The sequence below is a fragment of the Microtus oregoni genome, unplaced genomic scaffold (genome assembly GCF_018167655.1).
Source record: "Microtus oregoni isolate MIOR12 unplaced genomic scaffold, Mior012 000007F_ref0000211, whole genome shotgun sequence".
NCBI lineage: Eukaryota > Metazoa > Chordata > Mammalia > Rodentia > Cricetidae > Microtus > Microtus oregoni.
In genome coordinates, this window is record NW_024543066.1 from 53,645,770 (window position 1) to 53,658,816 (window position 13,047).

General features: G+C 53.3%; 3 protein-coding genes across 6 annotated transcripts; 1 reads left to right on the forward strand and 2 right to left on the reverse strand.

Annotated features, from left to right (window-relative positions):
* The first annotated feature begins 288 nt into the window (after positions 1-288).
* Positions 289-837, forward strand: Dpm3 (dolichyl-phosphate mannosyltransferase subunit 3, regulatory). Its single transcript, XM_041656456.1, has 2 exons — positions 289-366; positions 488-837. The coding sequence occupies exon 2, from the start codon at positions 493-495 to the stop codon at positions 769-771; it is 279 nt and encodes a 92-aa protein (XP_041512390.1). The 5' UTR covers positions 289-366; positions 488-492; the 3' UTR covers positions 772-837.
* A 779-nt stretch (positions 838-1,616) lies between these two features.
* Slc50a1 (solute carrier family 50 member 1) lies at positions 1,617-4,446 on the reverse strand. 3 transcript variants are annotated; one of them, XM_041656208.1, is made up of 6 exons: positions 4,205-4,446; positions 3,559-3,636; positions 3,330-3,453; positions 2,606-2,767; positions 2,049-2,168; positions 1,617-1,975 (listed from the first exon to the last, which is right to left on the reverse strand). In XM_041656208.1, exons 2-6 carry the CDS (start codon positions 3,618-3,620, stop codon positions 1,874-1,876), a joined length of 570 nt encoding a protein of 189 aa, XP_041512142.1. In that variant the 5' UTR covers positions 3,621-3,636; positions 4,205-4,446; the 3' UTR covers positions 1,617-1,873. The 3 variants fall into 3 exon arrangements, with proteins under 3 accessions (XP_041512142.1, XP_041512140.1, XP_041512141.1); XM_041656206.1 differs by lacking the exon at positions 4,205-4,446 and adding an exon at positions 3,885-4,045; XM_041656207.1 differs by lacking the exon at positions 4,205-4,446 and adding an exon at positions 3,928-4,044.
* An 889-nt stretch (positions 4,447-5,335) lies between these two features.
* Efna1 (ephrin A1) lies at positions 5,336-12,698 on the reverse strand. 2 transcript variants are annotated; one of them, XM_041655150.1, is made up of 6 exons: positions 12,571-12,698; positions 12,067-12,196; positions 8,571-8,866; positions 6,510-6,575; positions 6,345-6,395; positions 5,336-6,205 (listed from the first exon to the last, which is right to left on the reverse strand). In XM_041655150.1, the coding sequence occupies exons 2-6, from the start codon at positions 12,156-12,158 to the stop codon at positions 6,093-6,095; spliced, it is 618 nt and encodes a 205-aa protein (XP_041511084.1). In that variant the 5' UTR covers positions 12,159-12,196; positions 12,571-12,698; the 3' UTR covers positions 5,336-6,092. The 2 variants fall into 2 exon arrangements, with proteins under 2 accessions (XP_041511084.1, XP_041511083.1); XM_041655149.1 differs by lacking the exon at positions 12,571-12,698 and having other exon boundaries at positions 12,067-12,254.
* Between the last annotated feature and the right edge of the window lie 349 nt (positions 12,699-13,047).

The window sequence follows — 13,047 nt, forward strand, 5'->3', positions numbered from 1 at the left end:
AAATAAAAAGGGCTCAGTGGTAGAGTTGATCTACATTGTTTGGTGGGAGTGTTGGAAGAATGATTTAATAGTTAAATGAGTGTGCTCTCTGCACTGGAGAATTGCAACATTTGGCCTATCCTCAAACTTTCCACAAGTACCAGTCAGTCCAGATCTGGGTGCCCAGAAAAACAGCGCAAAAACGCCTCTGGATTTAACCTGCAATTTCCGAAAGAGCGCTCTGTTACCTTCACGGACCTGAGCGCGCCCGGAAGTTCCCCAGGCGCTGTACTGAGAACTACAGTTCCCAGAAGGCAGAGCGGAGGAAGAGCGGTAGTAGAAGAGGACTTCCGGACGCTGATGCGGACCTTCACGCGACGCCCAGAGGTACGCTTAGGTGGCGGGCTGAGTGGAAAGTGGAAGAGGGTGGCAGTGAATGGGAATGCTTGTCAGATGCAGAGCGGGCAATGGTCGATAGGATCCTCAACCTAGATTCCTCTCCTTGCAGCGACCATGACGAAGTTAACCCAGTGGCTTTGGGGACTGGCGCTCCTGGGCTCTGCCTGGGCTGCCCTGACCATGGGAGCTCTGGGCCTGGAGCTACCTTTCCCTTGCCAGGAAGTCCTGTGGCCACTGCCTGCCTACCTGCTGGTGTCCGCTGGCTGCTACGCCCTGGGCACTGTGGGCTATCGCGTGGCCACCTTTCACGACTGCGAGGACGCCGCCCGAGAGCTGCAGAGCCAGATCCTGGAGGCCCGAGCGGATTTAGCCCGCAGGGGGCTACGCTTCTGACACCGTCACCCACTCCGTCCGCACATCCTTCCACGTTCCCCATTAAAGTGCAGTTTTTCGTTTCTAGCCTTGTGTATCTTGTGTATTGGGGATTAGGTAATGGGGTTCTATATATCGGAAGTCAAGAAGCGGAGGCAGGAGAGCCACCTTCTTAGGCTTTAGCGTTGCATTTTGGTGGTGCTCTGTCCCCTTCTCAGATCTTTTTCTTTTCTTTTTGAAATAGGGTCTCATGTATCCATGTATCCCAGACATATGTCTGAGGATGCCTTTCTCTACCTCTGCCTGACATCCCTAATTACAGGCAGAGGTTTCATGACTAGATTATGTGTTTGGGGATTGAACCTGCTGGACTTCAAACATGTAAGCCCTCAACTGAACTACATTCTCAAACCTGTTTTGTTTATCTGTTGGGATGGTTTTACTAAGTAGCCCAACTTGGCCTACAACTTGTGTTGCTCAGACTGCCCTCAACCTTGCAGTCCTCCTGACTCAACCTCTTTGTTTTGTTCAAGTTTCTCTGTGTAGCCCTGGCTGCCCCAAAACTCTGTAGACCAGGCTAGCTTCAAAGTGAGAGATCTGCCTGCCTCCACTTCCTGAGTGCTGGGACCACCCGGCTCTGCCTCAACCCTTTAAGTGCTGGGATTATAGGCTTCCCACATAAGGCTGTATGTATACCCAATTTCCATTCTTTTATAACCTCCAAGTTTTTGTTTTTTCCTTTTTAAACGGACTTCCAGGTCTTTGTGACTTCTAGGTCTGTCAGAGGCCAGTCACAGACTCAACGGACTCAGCTTGTATCGAGTCAGGAAGGCTGAGAATCGTGGAGAAAGCACAAACCCTGCGGGCAGGGGTGGGGAACACTTTATTTTAAGGCACAGTCTAAAGATACCACCTCAGCCTCCAAAATGAGAAAAGATAATCTCTTAAAATGCGATTTCATCCCATAGGTCCCATCCAATCTACATAAAGGTCTTTCTTTGATCCCTCTAGTTTCAAAATCAACTTTTTTCCTCACAACCCATTGCATCCGTGGAATTGGTCAGGAGGACCAGCAGAAACAGGAGCTCTTTTTGGTATCAAGTGGGCCCTACGGTGCCTGTGGTCAGGTCTGCAGAAGGCGGTACTTCCTGTCGTGCTCTGGGGGATACTTGCAGAAAAGCCCAAGGCGGATCAAGCTGGTAAGGACTCCGGGAAGGTTGGGCACCTGCAATCACAGAGCTGCCATGAAGACAGGGACTGTTGGCTCGTAGACTCCTTTGTCCCACCTGGGATCTTACCGTGATGTATGGGTCTCTGAGGCGAAATCCATAGATGGACCAGGAGGTGGAAGAGAGGAGGGTGGCAATGGTGAGTGAGAAGGAGAGACGCTGGGTTGATTTAGTCTGAATGATCTTAGCCTAGGGCAGAAATACTCCTGGTTCAGGTCCACATTACCATTCCTGAACCCGTGCCTAGGAATTTCCGTGGAAAAAAGACCCAAATCCCTCCGCTTTTTCACCCAGCCCTCTCCTGCACCCTGCGCACCCACCTCTACTGCCTGGCCTCCTTCCAGGAGCTGGGTCTTCCCCCCTCCCCCCCTTTATTTTATTTTATTTTTTATTTAGTTTTTCGAGACAGGGTTTCTCTGTAGCTTTGGAGGCTGTCCTGGCACTAGCTCTTGTAGACCAGGCTGGCCTCAAACTCACAGAGATCCGCCTGCCTCTGCCTCCCGAGTGCTGGGATTAAAGGCGTGCGCCACCACTGCCCGGCCTCCCCCCCCCTTTTAGAATATCAGCCAGTCTCTGGCTAAGGTAGCCTAGCCCTTCTCTCCCCACCTCTTGACCACTGCACTCACCAAGTCAGCCAGTGGCGAGAGGTACATGCTGATAGTAAAGACACTGCAGAAGAGGCCTAACTGCTGAAGCCGGGCCTCCAGGTCTGGCACCAGAAGCCAAAAGTAGCCATAGCCCAGGAGAAGGAGCCCCAGCAGGGCCGCAGTCTGCAGGAGCACAGTGTGCTGTGGAGGAGAAGCAGCTTACTTAGGCTACACCAGAACATGATTTCTCTGGTGGGATTGCTTCGTCCTGTCTTGGTCCATGCTCTAAAGGGGAAGTCAGCTTTCACCCCAGCTTCATGCCAGTCTCTGGCACCAGTTACTTGAAGGAAATCTCAGCTACAAGAACTCCAGGGAAGGGAAAGTTGATCTTTTTTTTCTCTCTCCCCTTTTCATGTGAGCCTCACGTATACAGTAGGAGACAAATGAATGTTTCTGTGATTGAGTGGGAAAGCAGACCTAATGGCCATTCTTAGCCCCTGGCCCTGGCTCTAACTCTAAGGGACCAGAGACAGTATATAGTCCCCTCTCCCCAGCACTGACACCACTAGGGAAGCCACCAGCCTCGTGAGCAAGAGGAGGGAGGGTAGCTGTGAGTGCATTTTGTAGGCTTCCTGGGAAGGAGAACCAGAAGGGCCTTCTAAGAAAAGGAAGTAATGCCATCCCACTAGTCTTCCAGGAAACGGTCTGCTCTGCTAACGCGGCAGGGCGTGGAGCAAAGGTGGGTGCGAGGGTGGGCCTCTACCTTCTGAGGACTGTAGTGCAGGTATGCCAGGATATAAAGAGTCTGAAGCACGGCACCCACGGTATTGACGATGATGAGGGTCCCATCTCCCTTCAAGACGCCATAACTCAGCCAGCCCAGGTTGCTGTGAGGGGAGGGATGATGGTCCAAGGGGCTGAATGTGGCAGGGGGGTCCCCAGAGACCTCTTGCGCCTCCCTCCGCCTTTCCCATCACAGCCAATATTCTCACTTGACATCCGTGGTGAGAAAAGGCAGGAACTGGATGCTGTCCACGCTCCGTGTCCTCTGCATGTGCCTGAGGTCCGAGCTGGAAGGGGACCCAAAGGGAATTGTTAAGAATGGGTCCTCGGTGCTTGTCATCCACCCTGAACGACAAGCAGATCTCCTCCCTCAGGCTGACGGGTCAGCCTCGCCCTAGCGCCCCAGATCATCCAGCCCTATTCCACTTTCATTCTGGGTTCCAGACACAGCCAATAATTGTAGCCCCGTCTCTTAACCACTTTCCTCTCCTGATATCCTGGTCCTGTCTCCAGCCCAGTCCACCCGCGCTCTCACAGGCCAGTGGAGAACATGCCCAGGGTGAATAGCACGCAGGCACCGGAAAGGAATGAGTCTGCCACGCCGCCCGCCTCCATCCCACCGGAGTCGGTTCCCTCGCCCAACGCTGTGCACTAGCTGTTTAGGTCCAGAGCAGGCGACCGCGAAGCCCCGCCCTCCCCGCGGACCGGCGCCGGAACCCGCCCTCTCCGGAACGGCACCGGAACTGGGGCCTCTGGCACACCAGCGCTGCACGCTGGAGGGCTGGATTGGTTCCCGAGCTTCCCCTTCGGATGGCGCTTAATGGTTTTAGTAGGGACCGCGCATTTGTCCCCTACCGGGCTCCTCCTCACACTGCTCACTCCTTGATGACCACCAGCCTTAATGTCTGTTCCCACAAGACCTTGTATGCTAGAAGGCAAACACCAGATTTAGTCTCCCCCAGTCTTCAGCGCGCTCCAAATCAGAACCTTGGTTACTCAGCTTTAGAAAGTTTCCCCTGGAGGTCATTAAAATCCTTTTAGCCTGTCCCCTAAATACCAGGAATTGCCATCTTTCTTCAGATGCCCTTCCTATCCATGGACAACTCTCTGCGGCCCCCTGTTCAACATACTCCCTACTGGGAACTTTCCCTCCCATCCGCCCACGCGGCTCTGCTGGTGGGGCTGCGCACATGCTTCAGCTGGCATCTAGCTCCTGACTCACCCAGACAGCGTGAGTACCTGTATGGTAGCCAAAGCCCTGCGCTTGAGGCTGAGGCGAGTGGGGTAGAGTGGCCAGGAGGGGAAAGCATTTAGAACGGGGTGCGGAGGGGATCCAGCGCAGACTACAGGGAATTCTGCAGAGCCCTCAGAGGAGGAAACACCCTGTGGCCTGGTAAGAAGCATGTCTTTTTAGAAAGAGAAGTTAAACCAAGTTGTGTATTTTATCTACCCCCCCCCCATCCTAGTCATTTACTAATTTTGTCATTTATTTACTTATTTTGTTATTTGTGAGACAAGGTCTCACACTGTAGCCCAGGCTGGCATCGAAGTTTTGACAGTTTTCTTACTCAACCTTCTAAGTGCTGGGATTCCAGGCTAGCGTCATGCCACGCCTGCGTCACGCTGTGTCTGGCTCCGTCTGCTTTGTGCTGCCAAGAAGCGAACTCAGGGCTCACACACACTAGGCTAGCACTCCACTTCTTGAGGTGCTGAGGAGCAAACTCAGGGCTCACACACACTACGTTAGCACTCCTCTTCTTGAGGTGCGTTCCCAGTCCCTTGTTTTTGCTTTTGAGGCAAGGTCTGAGTTGCCCATGCTTATCTCAAGTTTGCAATCTTACGCCCTCAGCCTGGAGCGTAGCTGGGATTCTAGGTGTGTATCATAGCAGCCCCTATTGTGTCCTGCATGGCTCCTGCTGTGGCAGAGTCTAACACACAGTAGGGACTCTGTGATCATGAATCGACATACAGGGGCAGAAAAACATGTCCAAAAAAACCAAAAACATTGCTTTATTATGATCCAAGAACACTGTATAAAAAAAAACTCCAGTTGTAGAAACGAGCAGACGCAGCACATTTATATACAGACACTGTACTTGTGGGCCCTGCCCTTTTAGCTACATTCTACACAGACGGTACACATGGGCACTGCCCTTACAGCTATACTCTCAGTATAGTCCTCGTGTTGGCACAGCTCCAGGGAATGCTGCCCGAAGGACGGGGAGGATGCAGTCAGTGCCTGGCTACAAACCTCTCTAGCAGCTCAGCAGGTGGAAATCTTGCAGAGATGCTGGGTCAGCCCAAGCATGCAGCCTCTCCTGTACCTGGCTCCCACGCAGGAAGCTGTCTCAAGCTTTCCCTTCAGTCAGTTCATCTGGACATCAGAGTTTCCTTGGAAGGGCGTCTTTAGTGTCTAACTGCATGACCTCAGGCCCCCAGCTCATCTCCCACTGGGCCCTCTAAATGGTCCAGGCCCGCACAGCTTGTTTCTTTGGCTTAAAGGTAAAAATCGCAGGGAAAGGACCTCCTCCTCTTCTTTCTCCATCCCTCTGAAGTGGAGGCAGGAATGGCACAGTCAGGCTGGTTGAACTCCTTTGGGTTGAAACCCTTAATCCTGAGCCTTCTGAGGCTTCAGGGTGGCAGCTTGAGCATGTAGTGGGAGTCCCCAGGGCTGGAGCTTTGGGGTGCTTCTCCCTGCTCCGCGGCCCAGTTCCAATCCTTAAGCCAGGTGAAGCATCCACCTTCACTGAGTTTGCAGTAGCAGCAGCGGCAGGAGCAGCACAGCCCAGACCAGTGGGAAGAGTCGGGGGGCAGCACTGTAACCGATGCTGTGCAGGACCTGAACCTCCGGGTCGTCTGCAGGTGAGAAGGCAGAGACAAGGTAAGTGGCCCCGCTGTTTGCACCACCTTCCAGCCAGCCCCTGGGTGGCAAAGGAACTGCTTCTATTAGCAAACCCTTCCTGTGACCCAGGCCCACTTGGCTCTAGTGCCCTACCTGCTAGAATTCTCTTCTCCTGTGAATTGGCATGGGCATGAGGGCTATGAGCTGAAAGACAAGAATGGTAATAGATCAGGTATCGCTACGGAGGCAAAGAGGCAACTTCCTCCCCATCCCAGGCTCATGCTCAGCCTGGAGGCACCCACAGGGCCTGACACTCACTGATTTTGCCATCGACGGTCACCCTCAGCTTCAAGCACTGGTTTTCTTGATGGTAGATAGGTTTGGCTGTAAAATAAAGCCATAGGATGTTAAGGAAAGAGCCTTTGCTAGAAGATATGATTTCACATTTGACTCTGCTTTCTCAGTGCCCTGTTTACTTAAAATTTATTTTGTATTTATTTAAGACAAGATTTCACTATGTCGCACTGACTGCCCTGGAACTCTTTATGTAGACCAGGCAAGCTTTAAACTCACAAAAATCTACCTGCCTCTGCCTCCTGAGTGCTGGATAAAGCATCCAAACCATATACAACCTTTATTATTATTATTTATTTTTAAACCTTGCTTTCTTCTTCTTTAGTGTGTGAAAGACAGCACAAATGTTGGGGGTCAGTTCTTGCTGTCCATCTTGCCTCTGTACTGCATGCTCAGTAAGGCTGTAAAAAGAACTCTGCTTTTTCTCCCTCTCTTTTTTTTAAGACAGGGTCTCTACAAACTCCCAGCAGTTCTGAGATTGACTCTGTAGACCGGGCTGGTCTCAAACTCAGATACACATGCCTCTGCCTCTCAAGTGTTGGAATTAAAGGCTTGGGCCGCCACACCCCACCAATGTTAATTTTCTTGTCCCTGCCTCCCATCACCAGATAGGAGTGCTGGGGTTACAAACGTGTTCTGCTGTCTTTGCCCTTTCCTGTGGGCTCCAGGGCCATGGCAGCCAGCACACATGGGCTCCAGACAGGATTCAGGTTATCAAGTTTATGCAGTAACTGCTTTCTTATTTTATTTATTCATTCATTTTATTTATTTATTTATTTATTTTTTTTGAGACAGGGTTTCACTGCGTAACCCTAGCTGTCCTGGAACTCCTTCTGTAGACCAAGCTGGCCTTGAACTCACTGCGTGCTGGGATTAAAGGCATGCACCACCATGCCCAGCCCCTATTCAGTTTGTTTTAGGCATGGTTTTACTCTAGCCCACATTGACCTGAAACTTTGTAGCCCAGGCTACCCTTGAATTCACAGGAGTCCTCCTATCTCAGTCTCTTGAGTGCTGGGATTACAGTTGCGAGCCCCCATGCCTTGCCTAATCTTGATATTTATTTACCTTCAGTTTTTGCCTACTTTCTGATCAGTGTTCAGTCCTGTCTCTCATTCTCCGGAACAACACGCAACTTTAGCCGTGGTAGTGACAATGTCCCTTCTACACATCCCATTTCTCATGGCTCCCAGCCTGAAGTTGGGTGAGGTGTTCTTAGTGTAATTTCCCTTTCCTCCGGCCATTTTCTACTGTGCTAGCCTAGACCCAAGCAGAGAACAGGTCCTGGATCTAGCCTTCACAGAGCCCTGGACCTTGTAACTCTCAGGATTCATCAATGAGTTCTGCCACCCTCAGGACGAAGTATAAACGCCTAATAGTATTTCGGTTCCAAGAATCTGTCCTATTCACTTTTCAAGCCCATTACTGTATTTCTCGTATGCCTCTTATTTCCGGAGCTCTAGAAGTGGTCGCTCTCCCAAGGCACATGCGCCCTCCTCTCATGTCTCTCATTCAGGGAGCTCTACAAGTGGTCACTCTCCCTTGGCGCATGCGCCCTCGTACGCCTGTCATTCCGGGAGCTCTAGAAGTGTTTGCCCTCCTTTGGCGCATGCGCCCTCCTCTCATTCCGGGAGCTCTAGAAGAGGTCACTCTCCCTTGGCGCACGCGCCCTTGCACTTGTCATTCCACACAGTCTTTGCTGTCTTTGACCTTGGCAGGCACACAGGTCATTTCCCCAAGTGCCCCGTGTTCACGTCAGTCACACCATACTCTTCTACTGGCCTGAAGATTTATGTGGGTTTCTTCCCAGTTTCCTTGAGGGCAGGGGCTAGGAATATTTTAGTTATTTTTGTGCCCATGTGCCAATCTGAGTGCCTAGCACACACCTGAAGCTTGTTCCACATCTGCGATATGAATGAGAGAAAACTGAGTTTGGATCTGGAAGGGGGGCGGGGCTCTTGCTACTTGACCCAGGCACATGCTGCCGGCCACGAGTGCTCTGTGACCTGTCCCTTGTGTACTCACAGATGTAGTAGTAGCTGTGCCCTTCCTTGAACTCCTTGCCCAAGGTAAAAGGTGTGAAGCGCTGGAATTTCTCAGAGAGCTTCTCCGGGCCATGCTTGGCACTGGGCTGGTTGCACTTCCAACGGACCTGGTCCTTGGACTGGGGCTGGCACGCCGCGTACTCGGGCTGCTCCACCATGTACAGTGTATACCGCTCCATGGCAGCCTCCACCACAGAGTCGTCCTCGTAATGCGGGCAGATGATGTCGAGGTAGTCGTTTAGCCGCACGTGGACGGTGTAGTCCTCCTCCCGGAACCTGGGCCGATGCAGAGCAGAGGGAAGCAGTTCACTCAGAAGTCAGGCTGGAGAACGAAGCTTCCAATTGGCCACACATCATCTCTTACAGTTCACACTGGAGTCCCAAAGAATTTCCCCCCAAATCTTTTTTTTTTTTTTTGGTTTTTTTTTTGAGACAGGGTTTCTCTGTGGTTTTGGAGCCTGTCCTGGAACTAGCTCTTGTAGACCAGGCTGGTCTCGAACTCACAGAGATCCGCCTGCCTCTGCCTCCCGAGTGCTGGGATTAAAGGCGTGTGCCACCACCGCCCGGCTTCCCCCCAAATCTTAACTCCCAGATTTTCTGATCTTGATCTCTTTCATCTTTCTCTACCACCTTCAACCGTTCCCTCGCTACCGGCATTTCCTACTCCTTCTCCAAATAACATCCACTAAGTATCTCTCAGGTACCGAAAGTACTTTCTAGAACACCCAGGTATTTGCCCAAGGATAGGTTCTGTCTCCCCAGGTGATTCTTTAAATGCCAGGAAACTTCAGTCTGGGCTGTTCTGGATTCAGGAGCCAAGCTGGGTCTCTCTCTGCTGTTGCTGAGCTCCTCATCACACCCCTGGCTTGGCTGATCTCATCCTGTCCCGGTTGGTCGCAGAGTCTCAGATTTCCACTACCCTGCAGCACACAATCTCTGGTCCAAACCCAGACTCACAGATAGTAAAACCATTCTTATCAGGTGATTCAAATCTCCCTTTCTTGTTACTCAAATTTACGCCCTGATCTCCTTGTCCCATTCCCTTGGAGCACCCCAATCATCCCTGATCTCCTTGTCCCATTCCCTCGGAGCACCCCAAACATCCCTGATCTCCTTGTCCCATTCCCTCGGAGCACCCCAAACATCCCTGATCTCCTTGTCCCATTCCCTCAGAGCACCCCAAACATCCCTGTCTTTTTAGGTCCAAGAGCCTCAGTCTCGCCTTTCCCTGATGAGATGCTGCAGTTCTGAGACAGGAGACTGCCTTGCCTTTCCGTCTCCCCAGGTGGAGCCAGCTCCCCTCCCCCAGTTGGTTCCCCCCAAAGCCTGGCAGGCTCCAGCCTGACTGCCCACCAGCTCCTCCCACTTAGCTTCAGACACCTGGCTCCAGCCTGGGTAGGGTCTTAGCAGTGGGAAAGTGCTCCCCCCCCCCTCCCCGCTTTGAAAGCCAGTCAGCGCTCTGAATTCTCTCAAGCACCGCCAGTGGGAGGCTCAGCAGAGCTGGCTGCCAATTTGCTTTAAAACCAAGTCCTTGGCATGGGTGGTGCCCATAGTGATGGTGGGGTTCCATGGTGGCCACCCACTACCCAGTCATCATGACCCTTTAGAGGCCTGGCCTTGCAACAGCTTGCAGCCTCTGGAACTAGGCTTGGCAGGCCCCTCCCCCACCCCGGGGAAAAGAGAGAAGCAGAGGGAGGGCTTTTAAAATTCCTCTCTGGAGAGATAAACATAGAAGCCATTTCAGAACAGGTATTTCAGCTCTGGGCCTGGCGTCTTTCCCCCATTCCCGTGATGGGCACTGACTCATGCCTCATCCACCTCTGCTACCCGCCCAGGCGCTCTTGAACGCCTGTGAAAATTTACCTTGTCAAATGAGGGCAGACCCCAGGACCCAGGACCCCAGGACTCCAGGGCAGCTCGGTACCGCTGGCAGAGGAGCTGTAATAGCCAGGGTGCCTGTGTCTCCAGGCCTCTGCCTGGAGCTTAGGGATCCCAGGGCTAATGCCCACTGCCCTGAGTCACCCATGCCAACCCTACACCTGCCCTGCTCACTGCCGCCTCATCTCTTCCCCCAAGCTGGCCCTGGCTAGACTGCCCATGACCTCCATGCTAGACCAGCTTTCCTGTTGCTGTAAATAAGTCAGGGTATGTGTGTGTCCAGGGAGACAGGGCCGATGCTGTACTTAGTGGGGCACCATCTTCTCCTCTTAGCCTGCTTGGGACACTTGGTCTCCATCTGGAAAGGGGGGCTATATTCGAGGTGGAGAAGACAGGGAGGGGGGCAAGGAAGAGGCTCCTTCCTGAAAGAGAGGAAACCTGGGAGCTTGGGAACGGAAAAGGCCAGAGATCCCCCCTCCCTACTCCCGGCTTCCTGTCCCCTCCTCCTCCTTCAGCCAACACCTGGCATGGGCATAAACAGGGACTTTGCTCTTTCCCACTACTAGGACAGGACTGGGTCAGGGGGATAAGCTGACTGGGCTGCTGCAGTACCCCAGGGCCAGGAAGACACTTTCCTTAGGGTTGGCAGCTGGCTCTGTGCTGCCAGCAGACCCGCAATGCAATGCCACAATGCCAGGAGACCAGCACAGCGTCTGTCTCAGGAGAAGGGGGTGGTTTAGTGGTATTTTGTGCCCCCCCAGTCAGGGTCGAGGCTTTTTTCTCTTTGTCCCACCCTAACCCCCTCTTGGTTTTCCCCCAAATACTGTTCTCACAACTTGAGGAAACTCAAGGGCAAGAACAAAGGGTTTGACAGGGTCTTCCTCCCCAAACCGTTTGCTTCACAGCCCTAAACCTGCCCAGGAGAAATTACCTCCTTCCGGTTACAGCCCGCTTTGGCCGCGTGAAACCCCCCTGCTCCTCCCCAAGCTTTCCAGAGACAACTCCTCTCATGAGTTCCTTAGTGTGGCCACCTTGGCCACTCCCTCGGTTTGTCCATGCACAGCATGTGCCTAAATTATGCCACACCAAAATCCTTGGGGGTACTCTCCAGGGTCATCTTAAATACAGAATGAATACCTAATGCCCGAACCTAGACTCCTACCAAGAGTCTTCCAGGGCTATGCCGAGCGTTGTGTTTACTCTCGGTGTCGGTGTCAATAGCTGCCTGTCAGTTCACAAATGCTCAAGCGGCCCACAAAAAGACAGGGCACAGACGTTTCGTGGGGGGACTTAAAGAGCCCTGGAGGCCAGGGCCAAGGCTACATTCTCAAGGCAAGGACGCTCGGCGTGAGATCCTTACTTTAGGAGTGATGGGATGCCAGAGGGCAGGAAGAGAAGGGCAGAAATAGCGCCTGTGCAAGTCTGCATGAGCCACGGTCGGGTGTTGCCAGTTACTAAGGTAAGGTGAAGACGGAGTAGGGACGCTGCAGAATCCTTCCCACTCCTGGCCACCCTTCCTAGGCTCAGGCCAGAGGGTGGCTAAGGAAAGGCACTGCCAACCAGGCGCCCAGGCTACCAGAGGGAGTCTCGGGGCTTACTTGGGATTTGAACTGTTCCAGAAGACGATGTGACGGTCAGCAGCGGCCAGACTGCAGCACAGACCCAAGAGAGGGGCCCAAAGGAACTCCATAGCGTGGGGCCGGACCGGGCCAGGCCGGGACGAGAGCTCTGCAGAGTAAGGTTCCCACTTGCTCCTCCACCGTACAGTAGGCACGGCGATCACAAATCTGGCCTCTTCTCTGCTCGACTCCGCCTTTTGGGTCGGCGCCGCCCGACACCCGCCCCGCCCCCGCCCCGCCCGGCGCGCGCTGCCCCAGGGCTCGGTGGCTAGGGAGGTGGAGGATGGGAAAACGATCGGCTGGGGGGTGGGGGGGCCTCCCTGCCCCTGGGACGGAGCGCGCTCCGGGCTCTGCACGGTTCTCCCCTTAGCTGCCTGTTCGCTTACGGGGGGCTGGAAGGGAGGGGGCACACGTCTGTGTGAGGCTCTGTAGGCTTTGTGGGACAGGGCGCGGCGCAGACGCGAACTGGAAAAGGGAACTCACTCTTGTGGGTCTGGGAATCAGCGGCTTCTGGACCCGGTTCTGCAGCGCGGGGCGCCAATCTTGCCAAGGTGCGAGGTGGGGGCTATACCCACACCTTTCCCGAGATTCACACCAAGGCCCGCGTACTCGCCTTCTCACACTCTCTCGAGATTGCCCCCCCCTCCATGCCCAGACTCTGCGCTTGACTGCCCCTCCCCACACAGACGCGGCTGTTTGTTTTTGTTGGGTTTGTCAATGTTGTCTTTGTTCAAGAGATTGTGTCATCGCTTAGATGCCGGGAATAAAGTGCGACGCTGTGTGTGATCAAGTGTGTAAAGTGTGCGGCCAGGGCTAAGGACTCCTCAGTCCATCAGTACTTTGTGCGAGAGGAACAGATAGGACCCTTGGGCTCACGAGGGTCTTAATATTTTAACAGTGCCGAAGTACACTAATGACCTGTTTATATGTCTCACGTGTGCCTCGAGCGAATGCGCTCTC